Raw genomic sequence first — 21,730 nt, 5'->3', positions numbered from 1 at the left:
GGGCCTGTCAGACAAAGTTATTACTACTTTGAAAGCCTCCAGAAAGAATATAACGTCAGCAATCTACCTTAAGATCTGGAAACGTTTTTGTTCCTGGAGTGGGGACAAATCTCCACATTTGCATAAACCCAACATCCAAAGAATTCTGGAGTTCCTACAGCAACGTCTGGACCTGGGACTTAGACCTTCTACCTTGAAGGTCCAGATCTCAGCCCTAGGTTGTTTCTTTGACCAAGATATAGCCAGCCATCGTTGGATCAAAAGATTCATTAGGGCAGCGACGAGGCTCCGCCCAACGATCACCGCCCGTGTCCCTTCCTGGGATTTGAACATCGTTCTTACAGGCCTTACTCTACCACCCTTTGAGCCCATGTCTGACTGTCCAATAAAATTATTGTCCTTGAAGACGGCCTTCCTGATTGCAATAACTTCGGCCCGCAGAGTAGGAGAGTTGCAAGCTCTATCGATCAGGGAACCCTACCTCCGTATTCTAGATGATAGAATTATTCTCCGTCTGGATCCTGGGTTTCTCCCCAAAGTTGTATCCAATTTTCATCGGAGCCAGGAAGTTACCCTACCTTCTTTTTGTCAACACCCCTCTAATGACAAAGAATCCGCATTTCACTCTCTGGACGTAAGACGGGCAGTCCTAAACTATATCGCTGTGACGGAAAAGTTTAGAAAGTCCGACAACTTACTAGTTCTTTTTGGAGGAAGATTTAAGGGCCAAAAAGCCTCCCGGTCCTCTATAACTAGATGGCTCAAAGAAACCATTAGTCTATGTTACCAAATACAAAATCTTACATGTCCAGTCATCATTAGGGCCCATTCCACTAGGGCTATGTCTTTCTCTCAGGCAGAGAGAGCTGGGGCTTCTCTGGAGGAAATCTGTCGTGCTGCCACTTGGTCCAGCATCCATACTTTTATAAAGCACTATCGCCTGGATCTTTCCAGATCATCTGATCTGTCCTTCGGGCGGAAAGTCCTCCAGGCTGTAGCCCCCCCTTAACTGATATTTTTTTATATCTCCTTGTATGCTGTCGTGATGATGCTATGGAAAAAACGGAATTGGTCTTACCAGTAATTCTGTTTCCATGAGATCATCACGACGGCACGTTATTCCCTCCCTATGATTTAAAATGTTTGACCTAGAGGGTCTCTAGAAGGTATGAAGTAATACCTTTTTTCACTGTTTGCCACCACCGGGTTAGGCCTCATGCACACGACAGTATTTTTTCACGGTCCGCAAAAACGGGGTCCGTGATCCGTGACCGTTGTTTCGTCCGTGGGTCTTCCTTGATTTTTGGAGGATCCACGGACATAAAAAAAAAGTCGTTTTGGTGTCCGCCTGGTCGTGCGGAGCCAAACGGATCCGTCCTGAATTAGAATGCAAGTCAATGGGGACGGATCCGTTGACACAATATGGTGCCATTTCAAACTGATCCGTCCCCATTGACTTTCAATGTAAAGTCTGGAGTCCCTTTTATACCATCGGATCGGAGTTTTCTCCAATCCGATGGTATATTTTAACTTGAAGCGTCCCCATCACCATGGCAACGCCTCTATGTTAGAATATACTGTCGGATATGAGTTAGATCGTGAAAACTAATTTCCGACAGTATATTCTAACACAGAGGCGTTCCCATGGTGATGGGGACGCTTCTAGTTAGAATATACTATAAACTGTGTACATGACTGCCCCCTGCTGCCTGGCAGCACCCGATCTCTTACATGGGGCCGTGATCAGCACAATTAACCCCTCAGGTGCCGCACCTGAAGGGGTTAATTGTACTATCATATCCCCCTGTAAGAGATCAGGGCTGCCAGGGGGCAGACCCCCCCCTCCCCAATTTGAATATCATTGGTGGCCAGTGCGGCCCCCCTCCCTCCCTCTATTGTAATAATAGGTTGGTGGCACAGTGTGCAGGCCCCCCACCCCCCCCCCTCCATCCCTCTATTGTAATAATTCGTTGGTGGCACAGTGTGCGCCCCCCATCGCCCCCCCCCCCTTCCTCCCTCTATTGTAATAATTCGTTGGTGGCACAGTGATCGCCCCCCCCCCCCCCCTCTATAGCATTAACAACATTGGTGGCCAGTGTGCGCCCCCCATCGGCCCCCCTCCCTCTATAGCATTAACAACATTGGTGGCCAGTGTGCGGCCTCCCATCCCCCCCCCCACCCGATCATTCGTGGCAGCGGAGTTCCGATCGGAGTCCCAGTTTAATCGCTGGGGCTCCGATCGGTAACCATGGCAACCAGGACGCTACTGCAGCCCTGATTGCCATGGTTACTTAGCAATAGTACAATAGTAAAAGATTCATACTTACCTGGGAGCTGCGATGTCTGTGTCCGGCTGGGAGCTCCTCCTACTGGTAAGTGACAGTTCATTTAGCAATGCGCCGCATAGACCTGTCACTTACCAGTAGGTGGAGCTCCCGGCCGGACACGAACATCGCAGCAGCCAGCAGGTAAGTATGAATCTTCTACTATTGTACTATTGCTAAGTAACCATGGCAACCAGGACTGCAGTAGCGTCATTGTTGCCATGGTTACCGATCGGAGCCCCAGCGATTAAACTGGGACTCCGATCGGAACTCCGCTGCCACCAATGATCGGGGAGGGGGGGGAGATGGGAGGCCGCACACTGTGCCACCAATGTTGTTAATGCTATAGAGGGGGGGGGGTGCGATGGGGGGCGCACACTGTGCCACCAATGTTGTTATTGCTATAGAGGGGGGGGGCCATGGGGGATGCACACTGTGCCACCAACAAATTATTACAATAGAGGGAGGGAGGGGGGCGCACACTGTGCCACCAACAAATTATTACAATAGAGGGAGGAAGGGGGGGCGGGGGGGGGGCGCACACTGTGCCACCAACAAATTATTACAATAGAGGGAGGGGGGGGCCACACTGGCCACCAATGATATTCAAACTGGGGAGGGGGGGGGGGGTCTGCCCCCTGCTGCCTGGCAGCCCTGAGCTCTTACAGGGGGATATGATAGTACAATTAACCCCTCCTCTAAAACAGTCTTATATTAAGATTAAAACTTAGATCTGAAAAAGCTTTTATGCAGACGGATCTTCGGATCCGTCTGTATGAAAGTAACCTACGGACACGGATGCCAATCTTGTGTGCATCCGTGTTCTTTCACGGACCCATTGACTTGAATGGGTCCGTGAACCGTTGTCCTTCAAAAAAGTAGGACAGGTCATATTTTTTGGACGGACCGGATACACGGATCACGGTCTCGGCTGCAAAACGGTGCATTTTCCGATTTTTCCACGGACCCATTCAAAGTCAATGGGTCCGCGAAGAAAAACGGCACAACGGCCACGGATGCACACAACGGTCGTGTGCATGAGGCCTTACTCTGTGTGATTTTGGAAACACTGGTGTTGGTGGTGGGAGGAGGGTATTTAACCTTTCTCTGTTCCTGCCCCTACAGAGGTCAGGGGTCAATCTCCTTGTATGCCGTCGTGATGATCTCATGGAAACAGAATTACCGGTAAGACTAATTCCGGTTTTTCTTGTAAATAAAAAATTTTGTTTTTCATTTTCACACCCAAGTATTAAAAATTCTATGTGAAGTGCTCGCTACACCCCTTAAAAATTCCTTGGGTGGTGTAGTTTACAAAATGTGGTCACTTTTTGGGGGTTTTCACTGTAGGGATACCTCAGGGTCTCTTCAAATGCAACATGGTGCCCAAAGACCATTCCAGCAAAATCTGCCTTCCAAAACCCATATGGCGCTCCTTGCCTTCTGAGCCCTGCCATGTGATTATACAACCACATATGCTGTGTTTCTGTAAACTGCAGAATCAGGGTAATAAATATTGAGGTTTGTTTTGTTGTTAACCCTTAAAGTGTTTCAGGAAAAAAATTATGAAAATGAAAAATCTGCAAAATGATGAATAAATGTAAAACATTGACTCAAATTTACCATCAACATGAAGTACATACAACGTGCCATGAGAAAACAGTCTCTGAATGGCTTGGATAGGTAAAAGCGTTCCAAAGTTATTACCACATAAAGTGACACATTGATTGAGTAAAAAAAAATGCCTGCGCAACATTTCACATACAAACAGTAGAGTTGAAAAATGGAGATCATTCTAAATTAAAGTGGTATTATACCTATTATAAATTGGAAAAATAGAAGCTCTTTGCGCACATTTTTTATCAAACGTGTGTCGGGCCCATCTACCAGGCGTCAAAGTGGCTTCCGCAGATGGGTACCTAACACTAATATACCGCCTCTCTTGGACTTACCTAAGCCTACAATTTTCAGGGCAGTGTAGGAACATGTTAGATTTGCAAAATTAGGCCTGGTCAGGAAGGGGGCAAATGGCCCAGTCTGGAAGTGGTTTAGGTTCAAATACACCTTGAATTGTTGTCTCTTCTGGTTCAGCCAAGGGTGTATGTGTTTTGACTGGGGAGAGAGGTAAGATATAATGCCAGGCACCTCTGATGGCAGTTTATCTCCCGACACAAAAAAGGATTGGAAGTTAAAATTTCTGATCCTTCGATGTTGTCTTGTTTTTTGTGGGACTGGTCATGTATCTAATGTGTATATGGAGAGATTGCAACTCTTTCTGACAGTTGGATTTAACGGATACCGTATTTTTCACTTTATAAGACACACCTGAATATAAGACTGTTTTAGAGGAGGAAAAAAATAAAATACAATTTCAACCAAAAGGTAGGCTAAAACATGTGCATACCTATGGATGAGGGGAGTTATAGTCATATAATATAAACACTGTCCAGTGTACCGTAATTCACCTAAGTGCTATAACTTTCTACCCTCATCCATAGGAATACACCTATGTACTGCAGTACATGAGTGTGTTCCTATAGATGAGGGGGCTTATGGTCACATTTAATATACACAGGTCAATTATGGTACAATCCCTGGACAGTGTTTATATTACATGTGACTTTAACCCCCCTCATCCATAAAAATTCACCCATGCACTGCTGCACATAGGTGTATTCCTTTGAATGAGGGGGGTTATAGTCACATTTAATGCAAACATTTAGGCCAATAATTGTACAGCTCCTGGACAGTGTTTATATTAAATATTAAATGTGACTATAACCCCCCCTCAACTTTGGGGGGAAACAAGTGCTGCTTATAAAGCGAAAAATTTGGGTAGATGCCTGAAGAGTCTCCTCACTAGGACGACATATTGTGCTGTGTTCTCCTATACAGAGGTGAATAATAAAAATATATATATATATAGTGCTCAGTATGCTATACATTGGCATAAATCGGAGCCTTCCATTGGAGGTGTATGTTTAGAAACACTCCTGATGTACAGTATACCTTTGACTTAAGGCAAACACAAGATGTGAGGCATCTGGGAGAAAGCATTTGACTTTGAATTGGAGCAGCAAATGTCGAACCCAGGTTCGTGAGCAAACCAAACATATGCAGAGATTGTATTTGTAAAAGGCTGGGAAGCAGCCATAGTGAAAGCAAGCCATGAAGTTATCATCAAGAACACAGTTACAGGCACCTATAACGCGTCTAGTGCTATATATTCCAGCATCACAATTGGCTCTTTATAGAGGTTGTGAAAGAATGAAGGGGGGGGGGATAAACCCCTTCACTTAGCCGGATCCTAAAAGAAAGATGACGTACCTGCTTACCGGCGCTGGCTCCACACTCCTTTTCCTCCTGGCCTGCAATGCTTCACTGGGCTCCCTCAATGTCAACATCTGGTTTGACATTGCCAGTCACTGGCCGCAGCGGAGACCAAATCACCTTGCGTCATGTAACCATCCGTAAGGGGAGCCAGTCATTGCCGCAGCAAATCACTGACCGGAGCATCGAAGTCCTGGAGGAGAGGGAGCTGGTGACTGTAAGCGGGTAAGTCATCTTTCATTTACTGGTCCGGCCAAGTGGTTTTTTTTTCCCCCCAAACCCCCCCTTCCCTCCTCCATTCTTGCACAACCCTTTTAATCCCCTGTGCTGATGACGTCATTGACCCAAGCACCCAGAGAGTAACTTTGAGTAACATTGATTCTGTATAGAAGGCCGTAGACTGAATTACTTTGGGATTGATCGTCTGTGCTCCTTGCATAACATCTCTGTGAACTTCCATGTTATTTCTAAAGCAAGAGAATGTGTGAGTAGCAATGGTAGAGGATTGAGTCTGACTGATCTGCTTCATCCCATGAGATTGTAATGCATATTCATATGAGATATTTTTTTCCGATTTAGATTTCGTTTTTACTGTATTTGTTGTATATGATTCTGAAGGCGGACATCTTGCCTGAGCTGCTGTTATCTGCATTTAGAGATGTACTTTACAGCAGCCCTGGGGACCATAAGAAACTGTAGTCTGGAGATGACTCATTGACTTCTATGGGTGTTGTAAGCATGCTCCCTGACCTAAGCAGAGTGTTTGTGCTGAGTGGGTGAGCTTAGTTGTCATCAATTGTTGGTTGTTTCATTAAACCTGCCTGTGATGTCTTGGAAAATAAAAAACAAATCACAATACACAGAAATCTGATGTAAACAATAGGTGATTTTCTGATGAAGCAATTCCTTTAAGTCTTCTGATCCATGGCATAAAGAACAGCGTCAAGTTAAACTGGCTGTAGATATTAAATATATGTGGAAGATACAGGTTTGATGATCAGCCAGCAAGTTATTGACTGTAGTAGTCGGCAGACCTTCAAGGGGTTTTCCAGGATTAGTACAGAAAGCTCATGTAGTTGCTTACCTAGTGTACATCTTCTCTGTGCTTTTTCTTTTACAATTTGGACTCTTCTAACTCGTTTTTACCATATACATAGATCACTCTAGTTTCTTTCCATCCCGTATGTAGCACTTCCTGTTGCTCTAACCAACCAAACCCATGATGCACTTCTCCTTTCTCTGCCACAGCTCCAGCACCCTCCCAGCTTTTATAGCTCTTCCCACCTGGCTAGTTACATAGACATTCCCCTGTCACTGCTGCTTTGACACGCCCATGGACATGACATCACAGGAAATTAGAAAGAGCTGCACGTACATGGTCATGTGACCACAGCCCGGAACGGGAGATAGGAGCAATAAATGCAAAGGAAATATATAATGAAAAGTGATAGCTTTCTTCATAAATGATTACCGTATTTTTCGCTCCCTAAGACGCATCCTCTCCCCCCCCAAAAAAAAGAAAAAAGTGGGGGGAAAATGCACCTGTGTCTTATGGGGTGAATACTAATGAAGCGCTTCCATTATGGAAGCTCTTCATTAGTACCGGAGGACCGGGAAGCGTGAAGGATCTGTACGCTTCCTGGTCCTTTGCTGTGAAGGTTGCACACAGTGTGAGGGCGTGCTGTGACCTCACGCTGTTCGCACCAGTTCACTGCACAGCAGACGGAGGAGGAGGAAGACCGAGCATGGGCGGTGAGGAGGAGCGGCGTCCGGAGCAGGAAAGGTAAGTGTTTTTATTTTATAAAACATGAGGCACTGGGGGCAATATGGAGATAATGGAGGCAATATGGACATGCTGGAGGCTGATATGGGGGCAATATGGACATGCTGGAGGCTGAGATGGGGGCAATATGGACATGCTGGAGGCTGAGATGGGGGCAATATGGACATGCTGGAGGCTGAGATGGGGGCAATATGGACATGCTGGAGGCTGATATGGGGGCAATATGGACATGCTGGAGGCTGAGATGGGGGCAATATGGACATGCTGGAGGCTGATATGGGGGCAATATGGAGATGTTGGGGGCAATATGGAGATGATGAAGGCTGATATCGGGCAATATGGAGATGCTGGGGGCTGATCTGTGGCAAAACGGAGATGCTGAGGCAATATGGGGCTGATGTGGGGCAATATGGGGCTGCTGGGGGCTAATATGAGAGACAATGTGGGCTGATAGGCAACAGGGGCTGATATGAGACTGTTGGGGACTGATGAGAGGCATGAGGCTCTTATCTGAGGTCTGATCTGAGGTTTTGTTGGGGTCTGATTAGTGGTCTGACCTGAGTTCTAATGAAAAATATTTTTTTCTTATCGTCTTCCTCTAAAACCTAGGTGCATCTTATAGGGCGGAAAATATGTTATTTTAAAGGGGCTTGCATTCTGCCCTTGCTCCATTTCTACTAGTACTCAGTCTGTGTATGTGTCAGTGTTTCGAGCATGAATCAGAACGCTCTGGATGAACAATTATGAGTACTGCATTTACAGAACAATATCCTTTAATGCTAGTGCTCCTTTAGGGAAGTTTATTCTCTGCTTATCAAGTGCTCAGGTTTTAATTTTCTGGTGCTTCTCTGGAGCTCTCGGGTATCCAGAGATTTGTGTTTTTTCGCCGTGAACAGACTGCGATCTAATTAAATATTTTGAGTTTGCGGCTTCTCGTGTGTCTTAACGTCTTCCACTGATACGTTCAGGCTGCAAGATCCATGTGGCAAAGCATTGTTATTCTCCTGCCGTTAATTGCTATTTCCACCGGTCCTTAGATCCTGCACTTAAGCCCTCATCTCAACCTTGAGGAGCATTGCCTACGTTGATGGCACTACACAAATGAATTATGCATGCATACATTTCTTTTCCTAACAGCATTTTGGCTTGTGTGGGGAGCAGTTTCCATATAGCATGATTATTAATATTAAACTATAATGCATACTTATTATGGAGCCCTATGGCGTTTAACCCTTTGCCTATCTTGGTGGCCTTCAGCACACCGGGGGGATTACCAGCCGCAGCATTTTCCAGAAAAGCTCTGCTGCCATGGCAACATCTCCATCCCCCTTGAACAATTTGATATAGAGGACATTTCACCTGGAATAAACAGAACCGAGATGTCATGTGAACTTTTCTTTTTGGCCATGTATATTTTTGGTCCAATGCAGGAGGAGGGAGGGAGGGCGCAGTTTGTCATTCCAGATTCCCGCATGATGTCTTGTGTTCACATAACCACCCACTCATATGCCACTATCCGGTGGAGCTAGGGACAGCTTCCAGCATTCTGCCTCTTCCACTGAGCAACACAAATACCAGTTTGCTTGGAAAGGTTTCTGGCAGCCTGGGGACCTGTCTGTTACTCGTGTAGCAAGCTCGGGCTGCGAGGAGAGTCTCCAGAAATATTCACGTGTATAGTATTTTACATCCCAGGACAGGAGAGGGAAAATGTCTTGTTGCGGAATAATCCACTTAGTCCCTCAAACCAATACAGGGTTAACCCTACCTTTACACTTCTTGTGATTATCATCATCCTGGAGAATTCTTGTTAGAAGTACCAAAGCCAATCTTACAAACCTGCAATGGTCTTCATTGACTTTGATGTTTGTCTTTGTAACAAACATCAAGGAGCTTCCGACACAGATGTGAACTTGGCCCAAAAGGCTTTTCAGAAGCCCTATCCCAACTTTCTTAAATTGAGCCCTGTAACTTTTTATACAAGTCTTTATTCTGAAATGCTCAGACATTTTTGCAGATTTTTTTTTTTTTAAATGAGCAGAAACGGGGAGAAGATTCATACCACCGACTCCAGAGGATAAAAAAAAAAATCTGGACCCCATGAGTAATTTGCTAAAGTGAGACAACCAACAAACAAAGGCTATTTACACCTTTTGGAGTCAATTTTTGTTTATGATTGCATTATACTCATTTTTGGTTAAAAATTATATTTTCAATTGGCCTTTTTTTAAAATATTGAGCCATTTTGTCAAAAAGGGTTAGTCTACTTTCACACTCGCGTTTTGGCTTTCCGTTTCTGAGATCCGTCATGGGCTCCCACAAGCGGTCCAAAACGGATCAGTTTTGCCCTAATGCATTCTGAATGGAAAAGGATCCGCTCAGAATGCATCAGTTTGCCTCCGATCAGTCACCATTCCTCTCTGGAGGCGGACACCAAAAAGCTGCCTGCAGCGTTTTTCTGTCCGCCATGTGGTGCGGAGCAAGTCAATGGGATCCGTCCTGGCACACAATGTAAGTCAATGGAGACGGATCAGTTTTCTCTGACCCAATATGGCACAGTAGCAAATGGATCCGTCTCCCATTGACTTTAAATGGAGTTCATGACAGATCCGTCTTGGCAATATTACACATAATACAAACGGATCCGTTCATGACAGATGCATGTGGTTGTATTATTGTAACGGATCCGTTTTTGCAGATCCATGATGGATCCGCCCAAAACGTCAGTGTGAAAGTATCCTTAGGGTACTTTTACACTTGGGTTGTTGGATTCCGGCAGGCAGTTCCGTTGCTGGAACTGCCTGCCAGATCCGGCAATCTGTATGCAAACGGATACCATTTGTCTCACAAATGCATTGCAATATCGGATCAGTCTCTCCGGTTGTCATCTGGAAAAACGGATCCGGTATTTATCTTTTTCACATTTTTAAAAGTCTGCACATGTGCAGATTGCAAAACCAGATCCGTTTTTGCCGGAACACTTGGCATTAATGCATTACAATGGAAAATAATGCCTTATCCGGCATTCCAGTAAGTGTTCCAGAATTTTGGACGGAGAAAATACAGCAGCATGCTGCGGTATTATGTTTCGTCCTGAACAGTGAAAAATACTGAACTGAAGACATCCTGATGCATCCTGAACGGATTGCTCTCCATTCAGAATGCATTAGGATAAAACTGATCAGTTCTTTTCCTGTATTGAGCCCCTAGGACGGAACTCAATACCGGTAACTCAATAACTGTTCTAGCTGTGTGACTGGTTCTTTTATTTTGTGCAGGTCATCTAATAACTCTTATCTCTAAATTTCTAAGAGGTCGCAAACACTTGTTTAAGCCATATTCTAATCGGTACGGTAAGGATTGAGCTTTAAGGAGCTTTTATAATGTTAGAGAGCAGAGATAAGGAGCCATTCAGCACCACAAATGACCGAAAAGACCGAAAATCCACAGGCTGCTACTAGAGCATCTCAGCTATGTACACAAAATAGGATTCCATGTTTTTAATATCTACAATTTTATAGCTCAAAATATGTAAAATGCAATTAAAAAACATACCCCAAAAGTGTACATAGCCTTTAACTGTATCTGCTGGTTTTCATTGGTAGCTTGACAGGAATGTAAAGTTTCATCACATCTGAAAGCGACATGTTCAGTGGAGTCCATTAAGCGGTATCACTTTCCATACTCCAGCCGTCTAATTTCCTATCACTTTGTATTTAAATTATCTCGGCTTAACAATGGTACCACATGTTGTTTAATTATGAACACTTCAAGGAGCGCTCCACTATCTCAGACTTAGAATGCGATTTACATAATTGTTGCGAAGTCTATAGTATTAAAGGGAAATTAGGAAAAGCGACCCATACAATATACTGGTTACTTTAGCTTTCTTCCTTTTAAAGGGAACTTGTCACCTCAAAAACGCATATAAAACCGCCAGCATTACCTTATAGTAGCCCTCAGTCTGTTATTAATGATGTGTTTGATCCGGTAATCTGATACTCCATACATGACAAAAACGATGTTTTAATCGCCATCTCTGAAGTCAAGGGGGCAGCGGCCTCCTTGCTTCAAGTCAAGATAAGCACGCCCCCTAACCTCCCCTCTTCTGTGTGATTGACATCCTGCAGTGCAACCTGAGATCGCGTTAGTCTCACGCATGCGCGGTGCGCTCCTTGTTACTGCGCGATCCCGGCTCCCGGGTTTCATCAGCACACCGCGCATGCGTAAGACTAACGCGATCCCAGGCCGCACTGCAGGATGTCAGTCACACAGAAGAGGGGACGGTTAGGGGGCGTGCTGATCTTGACTTAAAGCAAGGAGGCCTTTGTTTACTGACCGGCGAGATAGCGCTGATGGCGATTAAAACATCGTTTTTGTCACGTATGGAGCATCAGAGAACCGGATCAAACACATCATTAATAACATAAATGGGGACTACTATAAGGTAATGCTGGCAGTTTTATATGTGATTTATATGTATATATAATAAAAAAAAATTTTTGCTGACTGAAAAACATCTTCGTATACTATTATACTTATATACATACGTTAGTATGCATGGCCACCGTTAAAATACATTATCAGCTTCTTCATAACCGATCCCAAGAAATGGCCATGTGTGTGAAGCTTTACTTGTTTTATTCATTCCATGACTAAGCCACTCTCTATATAAAAAGTATAAAAAGTCTCTAATTGCAGATAGATTGGGGGTTGTGGCATATGAAATTGCAGCAAATAGCTTAAAATTGTGCTCCGTAATACTCATTGCCTGCGGCTTGGTTGTCGGACTGATGCTGAATTGGCTGAGGTGTTTGATTGGGTTGTCTTTGTATCCTGCGCATGAATATTTAACTACCTCTGAGAGAAGCCTCTCGGAGCAGACAGCGCAGCGAGAAGCTGTAATTTCCTGCTGTTTCTCAGACACATGGGACAGGAATAAAATGTGCAGAATTTATTGCACTGAGAACAAATAATGATATGTTCTTTGTTACTGACCCTCACACCAGATCAGGCTGCGAGAGAAGTCTGTCCAAGCTAATAAGGCTTGTGATTTCCAATTGTCTCTGGATATCTTTTATTAATTAAATCCTTTATTTATTTTCATGTGGTGGGTACGGGCGAAATCCGTAGAACGTAGAATTTCATACATCAGGTGTTTTCATTAGTGTATTACATCTTTTCTCCGTTGTATGATCAGTTTTAATTTTAAAGCCTTTGAAACCGTTAAAGTAGATTCTTCAATGCAAAGCACATGTTGATCTTATTAAACTCCAAAGTTCTACACTGAATAGTTTCATAATATATATTTATGGGAATTAGAGCTATATTTTATGTACAGAGCTAAAAATCCCATGCTTCCTTTCATACATAGAGTTCAATGATAAAATTCCTCCTGACTGCTATCACCACTAGGTGGAGCTAACTGAACCATGTTTATATAGTAATAAATCTGTCTTCAGTCATCTCTTGAGCTGCCCCTGGTGGTTTCTGTTTTTCTCTTTAATCCCCTTCATTTTTGGCTGGGAAATGACTGAGGGATGGGATTTTAGTTTAGTTCTTGACTAGTGTCTCAGTGTTTGCAGAACAGTGGGAACGATTCTTTATGAAGCAAGTTGCTTCTACCTTTGGAACAATATGAATAAATCACACTCAACACTGACAATGCAAAAATTAAGGACATTTGAATCCCAATGCTTGGACTAGACAATAGACAATCACAGTCTGCCTAAACTAATAACACACACAGAATTAAATGCTACCATGTTTTTATTGAACACCATGTAAACATTCACAGTGCAGGTGGAAAAAGGATGTGAACCCCTAGACTAATGACTTCTCCAAGAGCTAATTGGAGTCAGGTGTCAGCCAACTGGAGTCCAATCAATGAGATGAGATTGGATGTGTTGGTTACAGCTGCCCTGCCCTAAAAAAAACACTCACTAGTTCTGGGTTTGCTTTTCACAAGAAGCATTGCCTGATGTGAATTATGCCTCGCACAAAAGAGCGCTCAGAAGACCTACGATTAAGAATTGTTGACTTGTATAAAGCTGGAAAGGGTTATAAAAGTATCTCCAAAAGCCTTGCTGTTCATCAGTCCACGGTAAGAAAAATTTTCAATAAATGGAGAAAGTTCAGCACTGCTGCTACTCTCCCTAGGAGTGGCCGTTCTGTAAAGATGACTGCAAGAGCACAGCGCAGACTGCTCAATGAGGTGAAGAAGAATCCTAGAGTGTCAGCTAAAGACTTACAAAAGTCTCTGGCATATGTTAACATCCCTGTTAGCGAATCTACAATACGTAAAACACTAAACAAGAATGGATTTCATGGGAGGATACCACAGAGGAAGCCACTGCTGTCCAAAAAAAGCATTGCTGCACATTTACAGTTTGCACAAAAGCACCTGGATGTTCCACAGCAGTCCGGGCAAAATATTCTGTGGACAGATGAAACCAAAGTTGAGTTGTTTGGAAGAAACACACAACACTATGTGTGGAGAAAAAGAGGCACAGCACACCAACATCAAAACCTCATCCCAACTGTGAAGTATGGTGGTGGGGGCATCATGGTTTGGGGCAGCTTTGCTGCATCAGGGCCTGGACAGATTATCATTGAAGGAAAAATGAATTCCCAAGTTTATCAAGACATTTTGCAGGAGAAGTTAAGGCCATCTGTCCACCAGCTGAAGCTCAACAGAAGATGGGTGTTGCAACAGGACAACGACCCAAAGCATAGAAGTAAATCAACAACAGAATGGCTCAAACAGAAGAAAATACGCCTTCTGGAGTGGCCCAGTGAGAGTCCTGACCTCAACCCAATTGAGATGCTGTGGCATGACCTCAAGAAAGCGATTGACACCAGACATCCCAAGAATATTGCTGAACTGAAACAGTTCTGTAAAGAGGAATGGTCAAGAATTACTCCTGACCGTTGTGCACGTCTGATCTGCAACTACAGGAAACGTTTGGTTGAAGTTATTGCTGCCAAAGGAGGTTCAACCAGTTATTGAATCCACGGGTTCACATACTTTTTCCACCTGCACTGTGAATGTTTACATGGTGTGTTCAATAAAAACATGGTAACATTTAATTCTTTGTGTGTTATTAGTTTAAGCAGACTGTGATTGTCTATTGTGGTGACTTAGATGAAGATCAGATGACATTTTATGACCAATTTATGCAGAAATCCATATAATTCCAAAGGGTTCACATACTTTTTCTTGCAACTGTATGCAAGATCCGTCCCTTTCACAGCCCAAGTAATGGGATATTTTTGTCAAAATTGGAAATTTTAGTAACTATGGATCTGGAGCAAGCACGACCTCCTTCAAAAAACAAAACAAGTCCAGGATAACATGCTTCAAGGTTAAAGCCATCTAAGATATTAGTATTTTATCGTTAAAACACATTGTTTGGGACTCCAATACATATATTCACTCAATAATCGATGGGCGCAAGCCCTAGTCTTTGAAGAAGGGTCACACTTGGTTTGGATCCTTTTGTTTCCTAATTTGCATCCTCTGAGACACCTTATTCCTGTGCTTCTGGCAGTATCCTGTACAGCAGCATCTTCCATGTGTCTTACCGGACCATAAAAGATCACCAAAATAGGCAAGCATAATGCATTACCAGCGTGCCACAGTATTTCTTGTTGCACATTCTACCGTCCAATTGTTTTTCTGTACAGAATCCCTATAGTACAAGGAAACAAGTATGCACTGTGGAGGAGGCAGGCAAAATCGATGTTTCCTATGACACCTATAGAATCTATATAATGGAAGAAGGATTGTACAGAATACTTGACAAAGGCTTAATTGTAAAGGCTTTATTTTTTAAATGCAGAGCCAGCTTGCCTAAATATCTGTATTCTGTATTCATCAAGGAGTTAATGATCTCTATACTCATTAAGGGTAGAACATTAGTCAAGAATTGCTAAATGTGTAATTGCACTGGTAATTCCCTGGTAGAAATATCAGGGGAGGCTACTTAATTTGAGCGTGCGAGTCATGGTGACAGTTTTGTGAAGGAAGAGTCTGGGAGCATCACAGTGAGACGGAGAATCTGCGCTCGCTACATTAATTCACTGCTCTGGGTGACCTGCCTGATAAACAGTGCGGTCATATAACCTTTTTGTTTTTCAAATTTGTGACCACGACTGTAGCAATGTAGTGTCGCAAACAGTATGTAAATAAATTTGGTAGTTGCCATTAATTTTGTGGTTTGGTAGTGGTGCACAGGGGTGGATTGGAAACTTAAAGGGAACCGGTCACCTGGATTTTTGGTATAGAGCTGAGGACATGGGCTGCTAGATTGCCACTAGCACATCCGCAATACCCAGTCTCCATAAAAACAATTTTATAGATATGTAAATGAACCTTAGATGAGTCCTGTGAGATATGAGTCCAGCGTTCTCTGACTCTAAGCGCAGCCACGCCCAATGTGAAGTAGCCCAGCACCGTCCTGCATCCTCCGAATCTCCTCCTTGCTCTCAAACGTCACAAAGCTAGAGTGCCATAATCTTGCGATGCACGAGCTAGCGCATGCACAGTGTCGGAATACTGTTCCTTCCCTGTGCTGGCATCAGCCTCAGGGAACAAACTGCGCATGCACTAGCTCGCACATCGCGAGATTACGGCGCTCTAGCTTTGTGACGTCGGGGAGCAAGGAGGAGATTCGGAGTATGCGGGGCGTGGCTGGGCTCCGGAAACGTTAGTAGCCCCATTTACATATATATATCTTTTTTTTTTTTTTTACACAATAAAAGCACACAGAGCTATGGGGACTTGATATTGCGGATGTGCTAGCGGTGATCTAGCAGCCCATGTCCTCAGCTCTATACCCCAAATCCCGGTGACAGGTTCCCTTTAAAGTGACCCTGAAAAAAAATGGACCCATGTTGTGGGTAGGTTCAAATTGACAAATGGCAGGGCAACACAAGTAGGTGGGGCTTGCAATACTATAGTGCAGCACAAAATACCGCCTGATCAGAACCAAATAGAACTGTGCAGCACAAAGTACTGCGGTCTTCACCACAGTATTCAACTATGGTGATACACTTGAGGCTACTTTCACACTTGCAGCAGAGTGATCTGGCTAGCAGTTCTGTCGCTGGAACTGCCTGCCTGATCAGGCAATCTGCATGCAAACAGACAGCATTTGTAGACTGATCCGGATGCGGATCCGTCTCACAAATGCATTGCAAGAATGAATCCGTCTCTCCGTTTGTCATACGGATGGATGGATCCGGCATTGCTCTATTTTTAATGCCGGATCTGGCACTAATACATTTCAATGCAAATTAATGCCGGATCCGGCATTCCAGCAACTGATCCGGAATTTTGGACGGAGATAATACTACAGCATGCTGCGGTATTTCCTCTGTCCAAAACGCTGTTCAGTGACTGAACTGATGACATCCTGAACGGATTTCTCTCTATTCCGAATGCATGGGGATAAAAGTGATCAGTTCTTTTCCGGTATTGAGCCCCTATGACGGAACTCAGTGCCGGAAAAGAAAAACGCTAGTGTGAAAGTGCCCTGAGTTCAGGAAGGCACCTGGGGCCGTTGGCCAGGTGCATAACTATCTGATGCTCCTAATATTAATTTAATCCTTTGTGGCCGTGAAGAGGGCTCGGCTCACCTGTAAATGTCCCTGTAGGTTCTATGGCCAGTTCTTCCCTGGTGGTGGGGCTTATTTGATTTTGAGGCCCTGATTTTTATTTTTTTTCTTCAAACAGCAGCATGCAAGTCTAAAGAAAAAAAAAGAAAAAATTGGGCATGTACATTTTATTCATATAACTTTAAAGGAATGCAAAACAGTGAAAATGTGCAAGAGCATATAAAAAATAGCACTTAAATGGGTTATCCAATTTCTCAAACCCCTCCCACATGTTCCGGGCCCCTCACTGGTAATATATTTATCCAACACCCAGCGCAATTCCTGGTCCCCGCACCGCCGCTGCTGCTTCTCCCTGTACACGGATGAAAACATCCAGTGTCCAAGGGAAACGGCCAATGACAGGCACCCGCGATGCTAGGGAGGCTCGTCCCCGCCTGCCATGGGCTGCTTCCCCCGACACTGGATGTTTTCATCCGTGTACAGGGAGAAGCATCAGCGGTGGTGCGGGGACCAGGAGTGGAGCAGGGTAAGTATATTACCGGTGAGGGGCCCGGCACATGGGGGGGGGGGGGGGGAGTTTTGAGCAATTGGATAACCCTTTTAATCCAAACTCTTCCTTTCATCTTATTTTGTCCTATGTTACGAGTAATACTTAGAAATATATAAATAAATCTTCTCCATGTATCCCAGAAGCTCAGTCATGGCCCTTCCTCTTCCTGACAATCCTATGTCTTCCTGTAAGGCAACTGGCTGGAGCAGCAGCCACCTCATCTGTGGTGGGAGAATGTTACGTCCTACCTTTTTATCTTCTCATTAGCTAGTTTCCAAGCAAAGAGCCGTGTTCTCTGCAGGTTTTCGACAAGACTTTTTCAGTAGCATCAGAAAATTCTGCAGACTAGCAAACAGTGGAGGAAAGATTATTTCCCGTTTCCCTTTATCATTTATCATTGATTCGATGGAGCAGACAATTGTTGAGAAGGAAGCGCTTCCTTCCTGACAATTACTTGCTCGTCGGTGGAGGAGACATGCATTTACATGCAGTAATCTCTTCCACATTATGCCATCGCTCGTCCCTGTACAGAATCATTGTTTGCTGGCATCAGAGTGCGGTTTAGACGGCACAATCTGCTGCCGGCAATCAATGATTTAGGTGACCACAGAAACGATCTGATTACCCAGGTGGACGAGCCTGGCGGCACCTTTACACTGGCAGGTTATGGCTAATGACCATTCATTCTAATGCTCCTTACCGATAATCTGCCCGAACATCGTGGAGACAGGTAGAAAGAAAAGATCTTGTGCATTTTGTATTAACAGTCCAGTTCCCTATTGGACGCAGTCCAGCATTTATGGATTTCAAGACTTTAATGATATTGTCTTAAAGATCCCAAAATGCTATGTCTAGAATTTTCACCAGTGACTTGTATCAACATCCATGTAGGACTTTAAATCATGTATTTTTATTTACAGTTTTCTACTTTTGTAAAAATGTACCAATATTTTGAAATTTTTGAAAAAATTGTTTGAAGGTTTGGGCTCCTTCCTTTTTTTTTTTTTACGTGACGTGTATAACATGAAGTATCTTCTATATGAGAAGTGTTATTATATGATCCTTTTTTCTTTTTTTTATTAAGTCACATTAATCAGAAAACCCAGTTTGAGAATCCAGTTGTAGAAGCTAAAAGAAGGAAACAGCTTGGACAGCTGAGTTTGCCTCCATCTCACGGGGCACTAAATCCCGGTAGGTATTCATTTGTAGTAATTGACATCGATGTATATAGTTGTGGACGTATTGATATGTCTGTTTTCCATCCATCTTAGAGTCTGAGGCGTCCCCATTCACCAGAGATCCAGCACTGTTAAAGGGGGCGATACTGCGTACCTCCCTGAAGAAGAGCTCCATGGGGTTTGGATTTACCATCATTGGAGGAGACCGACCAGATGAGTTTCTCCAGGTGAAAAATGTATTGAAGGATGGCCCGGCGGCACAAGACGCCAAAATAGCACCAGGTATGACGCGCACAGTACTCATATGTATAAATCCATCCTATAAAAAATTCATGAAAATGCGTCCTTGCTTCTAGTATTAATCTAAGCGTCTGACATTTTGTCAATCTCTTCCAATCCACTATTTAGGACAAATGTCCCTCTAGTGCTATCAATACGACTTATGTGATCAATAGCTCAGCATTAATGGAAGTGCTCACACACTAGTTAAGTAGAGCTGAATCCGAAAAATTGCAGAGTATACATCTTGGGGGATGAATTTAAACCTTGTTACGCTGAAATGTAAAAAAAAAAAAAGGTTTTCATCTTTAATGGATTTACTAGAATATTAACATTGACACAAAATCATAAATGGAAGGCTGTCAGTCACAGAATAATGCCGCCCACTGGACTGCTGTGCATTGAATGAGCAGAGATTTAAACAATTGCAAGTTTTACTGAATCTTTTCCCAAAAACCTGCAGCTCCTTCTGCTGTCTAACAAGCTGCCTACAGATTTTACTGCATTTTCTTGGCGACAGGTTCACCTTAAAGAGAACCCGTCTTGGTAATCCCGCATGCACTACCCATTCTGGAACAACTTATATTACTGTCCATCGTGCTGATGCTCTTTTATTCCTTCTGACGACGTGGTACGGCATTCTGACACACTCCTATTAGTGCTGACAGTACCAGACTCTGTAGGAACACACCTTATTGACGTTGGAATGGTAATGCCCATTGACCCTCTCTGCCTGCCATAGGGTGCATGAAGGAGTGTGGTCGATCTGATGCAATCTACAGCCAAATACAGCCCCGTACATGCATTTCCAGATGGAATAACAACATGAGTCCTAGCATTGTTATTTCATGGGAATACACATTTTTACTAAAACAGGAGACCTAATTAGCATAAAGGGTACATGTATCTTATGCTGTTTTATGGATCCATTATATGGCACCCATAGCAATCTATGGGCCCACCTCTAAATGTTATGCTCTTCTTACCACCTCCTTTAGTTTCTTGAAGAGCTGAGTCCAGTATGTCAGGAACTCTATTAGTTCTGGACAGTGGCGTACATAGAGAAGTAAGGGCCCCATAGCAAGAATCAAACCAGGCCCCCCACACAGGACTGAAGGGTTTCTGCTTAAACCCTTTTCATTTTTCCACTGCCTCATTTGCTAAAAGTTGTTCCTTTAGAGCAGGGGTGCACAACCTGCGGCCCGGGGGCCACATGCGGCCCTTGATACCATTCTGTGCGGCCCCCAACCATCTGGTAACAGACCTGTATGCCTATGTCTTGTGGTTCCTCACATGTATTTTTCATGTGTTTCTCCGATTAGATGGGAGTCCTGGAAGTGTAACTAGACATTAATGGTATACAGGGAGTGCAGAATTATTAGGCAAGTTGTATTTTTGAGGATTAATTTTATTATTGAACAACATCCATGTTCTCAATGAACCCAAAAAACTCATTAATATCAAAGCTGAATATTTTTGGAAGTAGTTTTTAGTTTGTTTTTAGTTTTAGCTATTTTAGGGGGATATCTGTGTGTGCAGGTGACTATTACTGTGCATAATTATTAGGCAACTTAACAAAAAACAAATATATACCCATTTCAATTATTTATTTTTACCAGTGAAACCAATATAACATCTCAACATTCACAAATATACATTTCTGACATTCAAAAACAAAACAAAAACAAATCAGTGACCAATATAGCCACCTTTCTTTGCAAGGACACTCAAAAGCCTGCCATCCATGGATTCTGTCAGTGTTTTGATCTGTTCACCATCAACATTGCGTGCAGCAGCAACCACAGCCTCACAGACACTGTTCAGAGAGGTGTACTGTTTTCCCTCCTTGTAAATCTCACATTTGATGATGGACCACAGGTTCTCAATGGGGTTCAGATCAGGTGAACACCATGTCATTAGATTTTCTTCTTTTATACCCTTTCTTGCCAGTCACGCTGTGTAGTACTTGGACGCGTGTGATGGAGCATTGTCCTGCATGAAAATCATGTTTTTCTTGAAGGATGCAGACTTCTTCCTGTACCACTGCTTGAAGAAGGTGTCTTCCAGAAACTGGCAGTAGGACTGGGAGTTGAGCTTGACTCCATCCTCAACCCGAAAAGGCCCCACAAGCTCATCTTTGATGATACCAGCCCAAACCAGTACTCCACCTCCACCGTGCTGGCGTCTGAGTCGGACTGGAGCTCTCTGCCCTTTACCAATCCAGCCACGGGCCCATCCATCTGGCCCATCAAGACTCACTCTCATTTCATCAGTCCATAAAACCTTAGAAAAATCAGTCTTGAGATATTTCTTGGCCCAGTCTTGACGTTTCAGCTTGTGTGTCTTGTTCAGTAGTGGTCGTCTTTCAGCCTTTCTTACCTTGGACATGTCTCTGAGTATTGCACACCTTGTGCTTTTGGGCACTCCAGTGATGTTGCAGCTCTGAAATATGGCCAAACTGGTGGCAAGTGGCATCTTGGCAGCTGCACGCTTGACTTTTCTCAGTTCATGGGCAGTTATTTTGCGCCTTGGTTTTTCCACACGCTTCTTGCGACCCTGTTGACTATTTTGAATGAAAGGCTTGATTGTTCGATGATCACGCTTCAGAAGCTTTGCAATTTTAAGAGTGCTGCATCCCTCTGCAAGATATCTCACTATTTTTGACTTTTCTGAG

At 43.7% G+C, this 21,730-nt stretch overlaps 1 protein-coding gene across 5 annotated transcripts in view; it reads left to right on the top strand.

Moving 5' to 3' along the window:
* MAGI3 (membrane associated guanylate kinase, WW and PDZ domain containing 3) overlaps positions 1 to 21,730 on the top strand; it is a 309,538-nt gene that overhangs the window by 216,880 nt on the left and 70,928 nt on the right. For all 5 annotated transcript variants that reach the window (XM_044283486.1, XM_044283484.1, XM_044283483.1 and 2 more), the window contains exons 8-9: positions 18,684 to 18,790; positions 18,871 to 19,059. In XM_044283486.1, the coding sequence (XP_044139421.1) occupies positions 18,684 to 18,790; positions 18,871 to 19,059 (296 nt within the window). The remainder of the gene's footprint in view (positions 1 to 18,683; positions 18,791 to 18,870; positions 19,060 to 21,730) is intronic.

This window comes from Bufo gargarizans, chromosome 3, assembly GCF_014858855.1.
Source record: "Bufo gargarizans isolate SCDJY-AF-19 chromosome 3, ASM1485885v1, whole genome shotgun sequence".
Taxonomy (NCBI): domain Eukaryota; kingdom Metazoa; phylum Chordata; class Amphibia; order Anura; family Bufonidae; genus Bufo; species Bufo gargarizans.
Note: the sequence above shows the minus strand (reverse complement) of the source record. Positions and strands in the feature narration are given on the sequence as shown.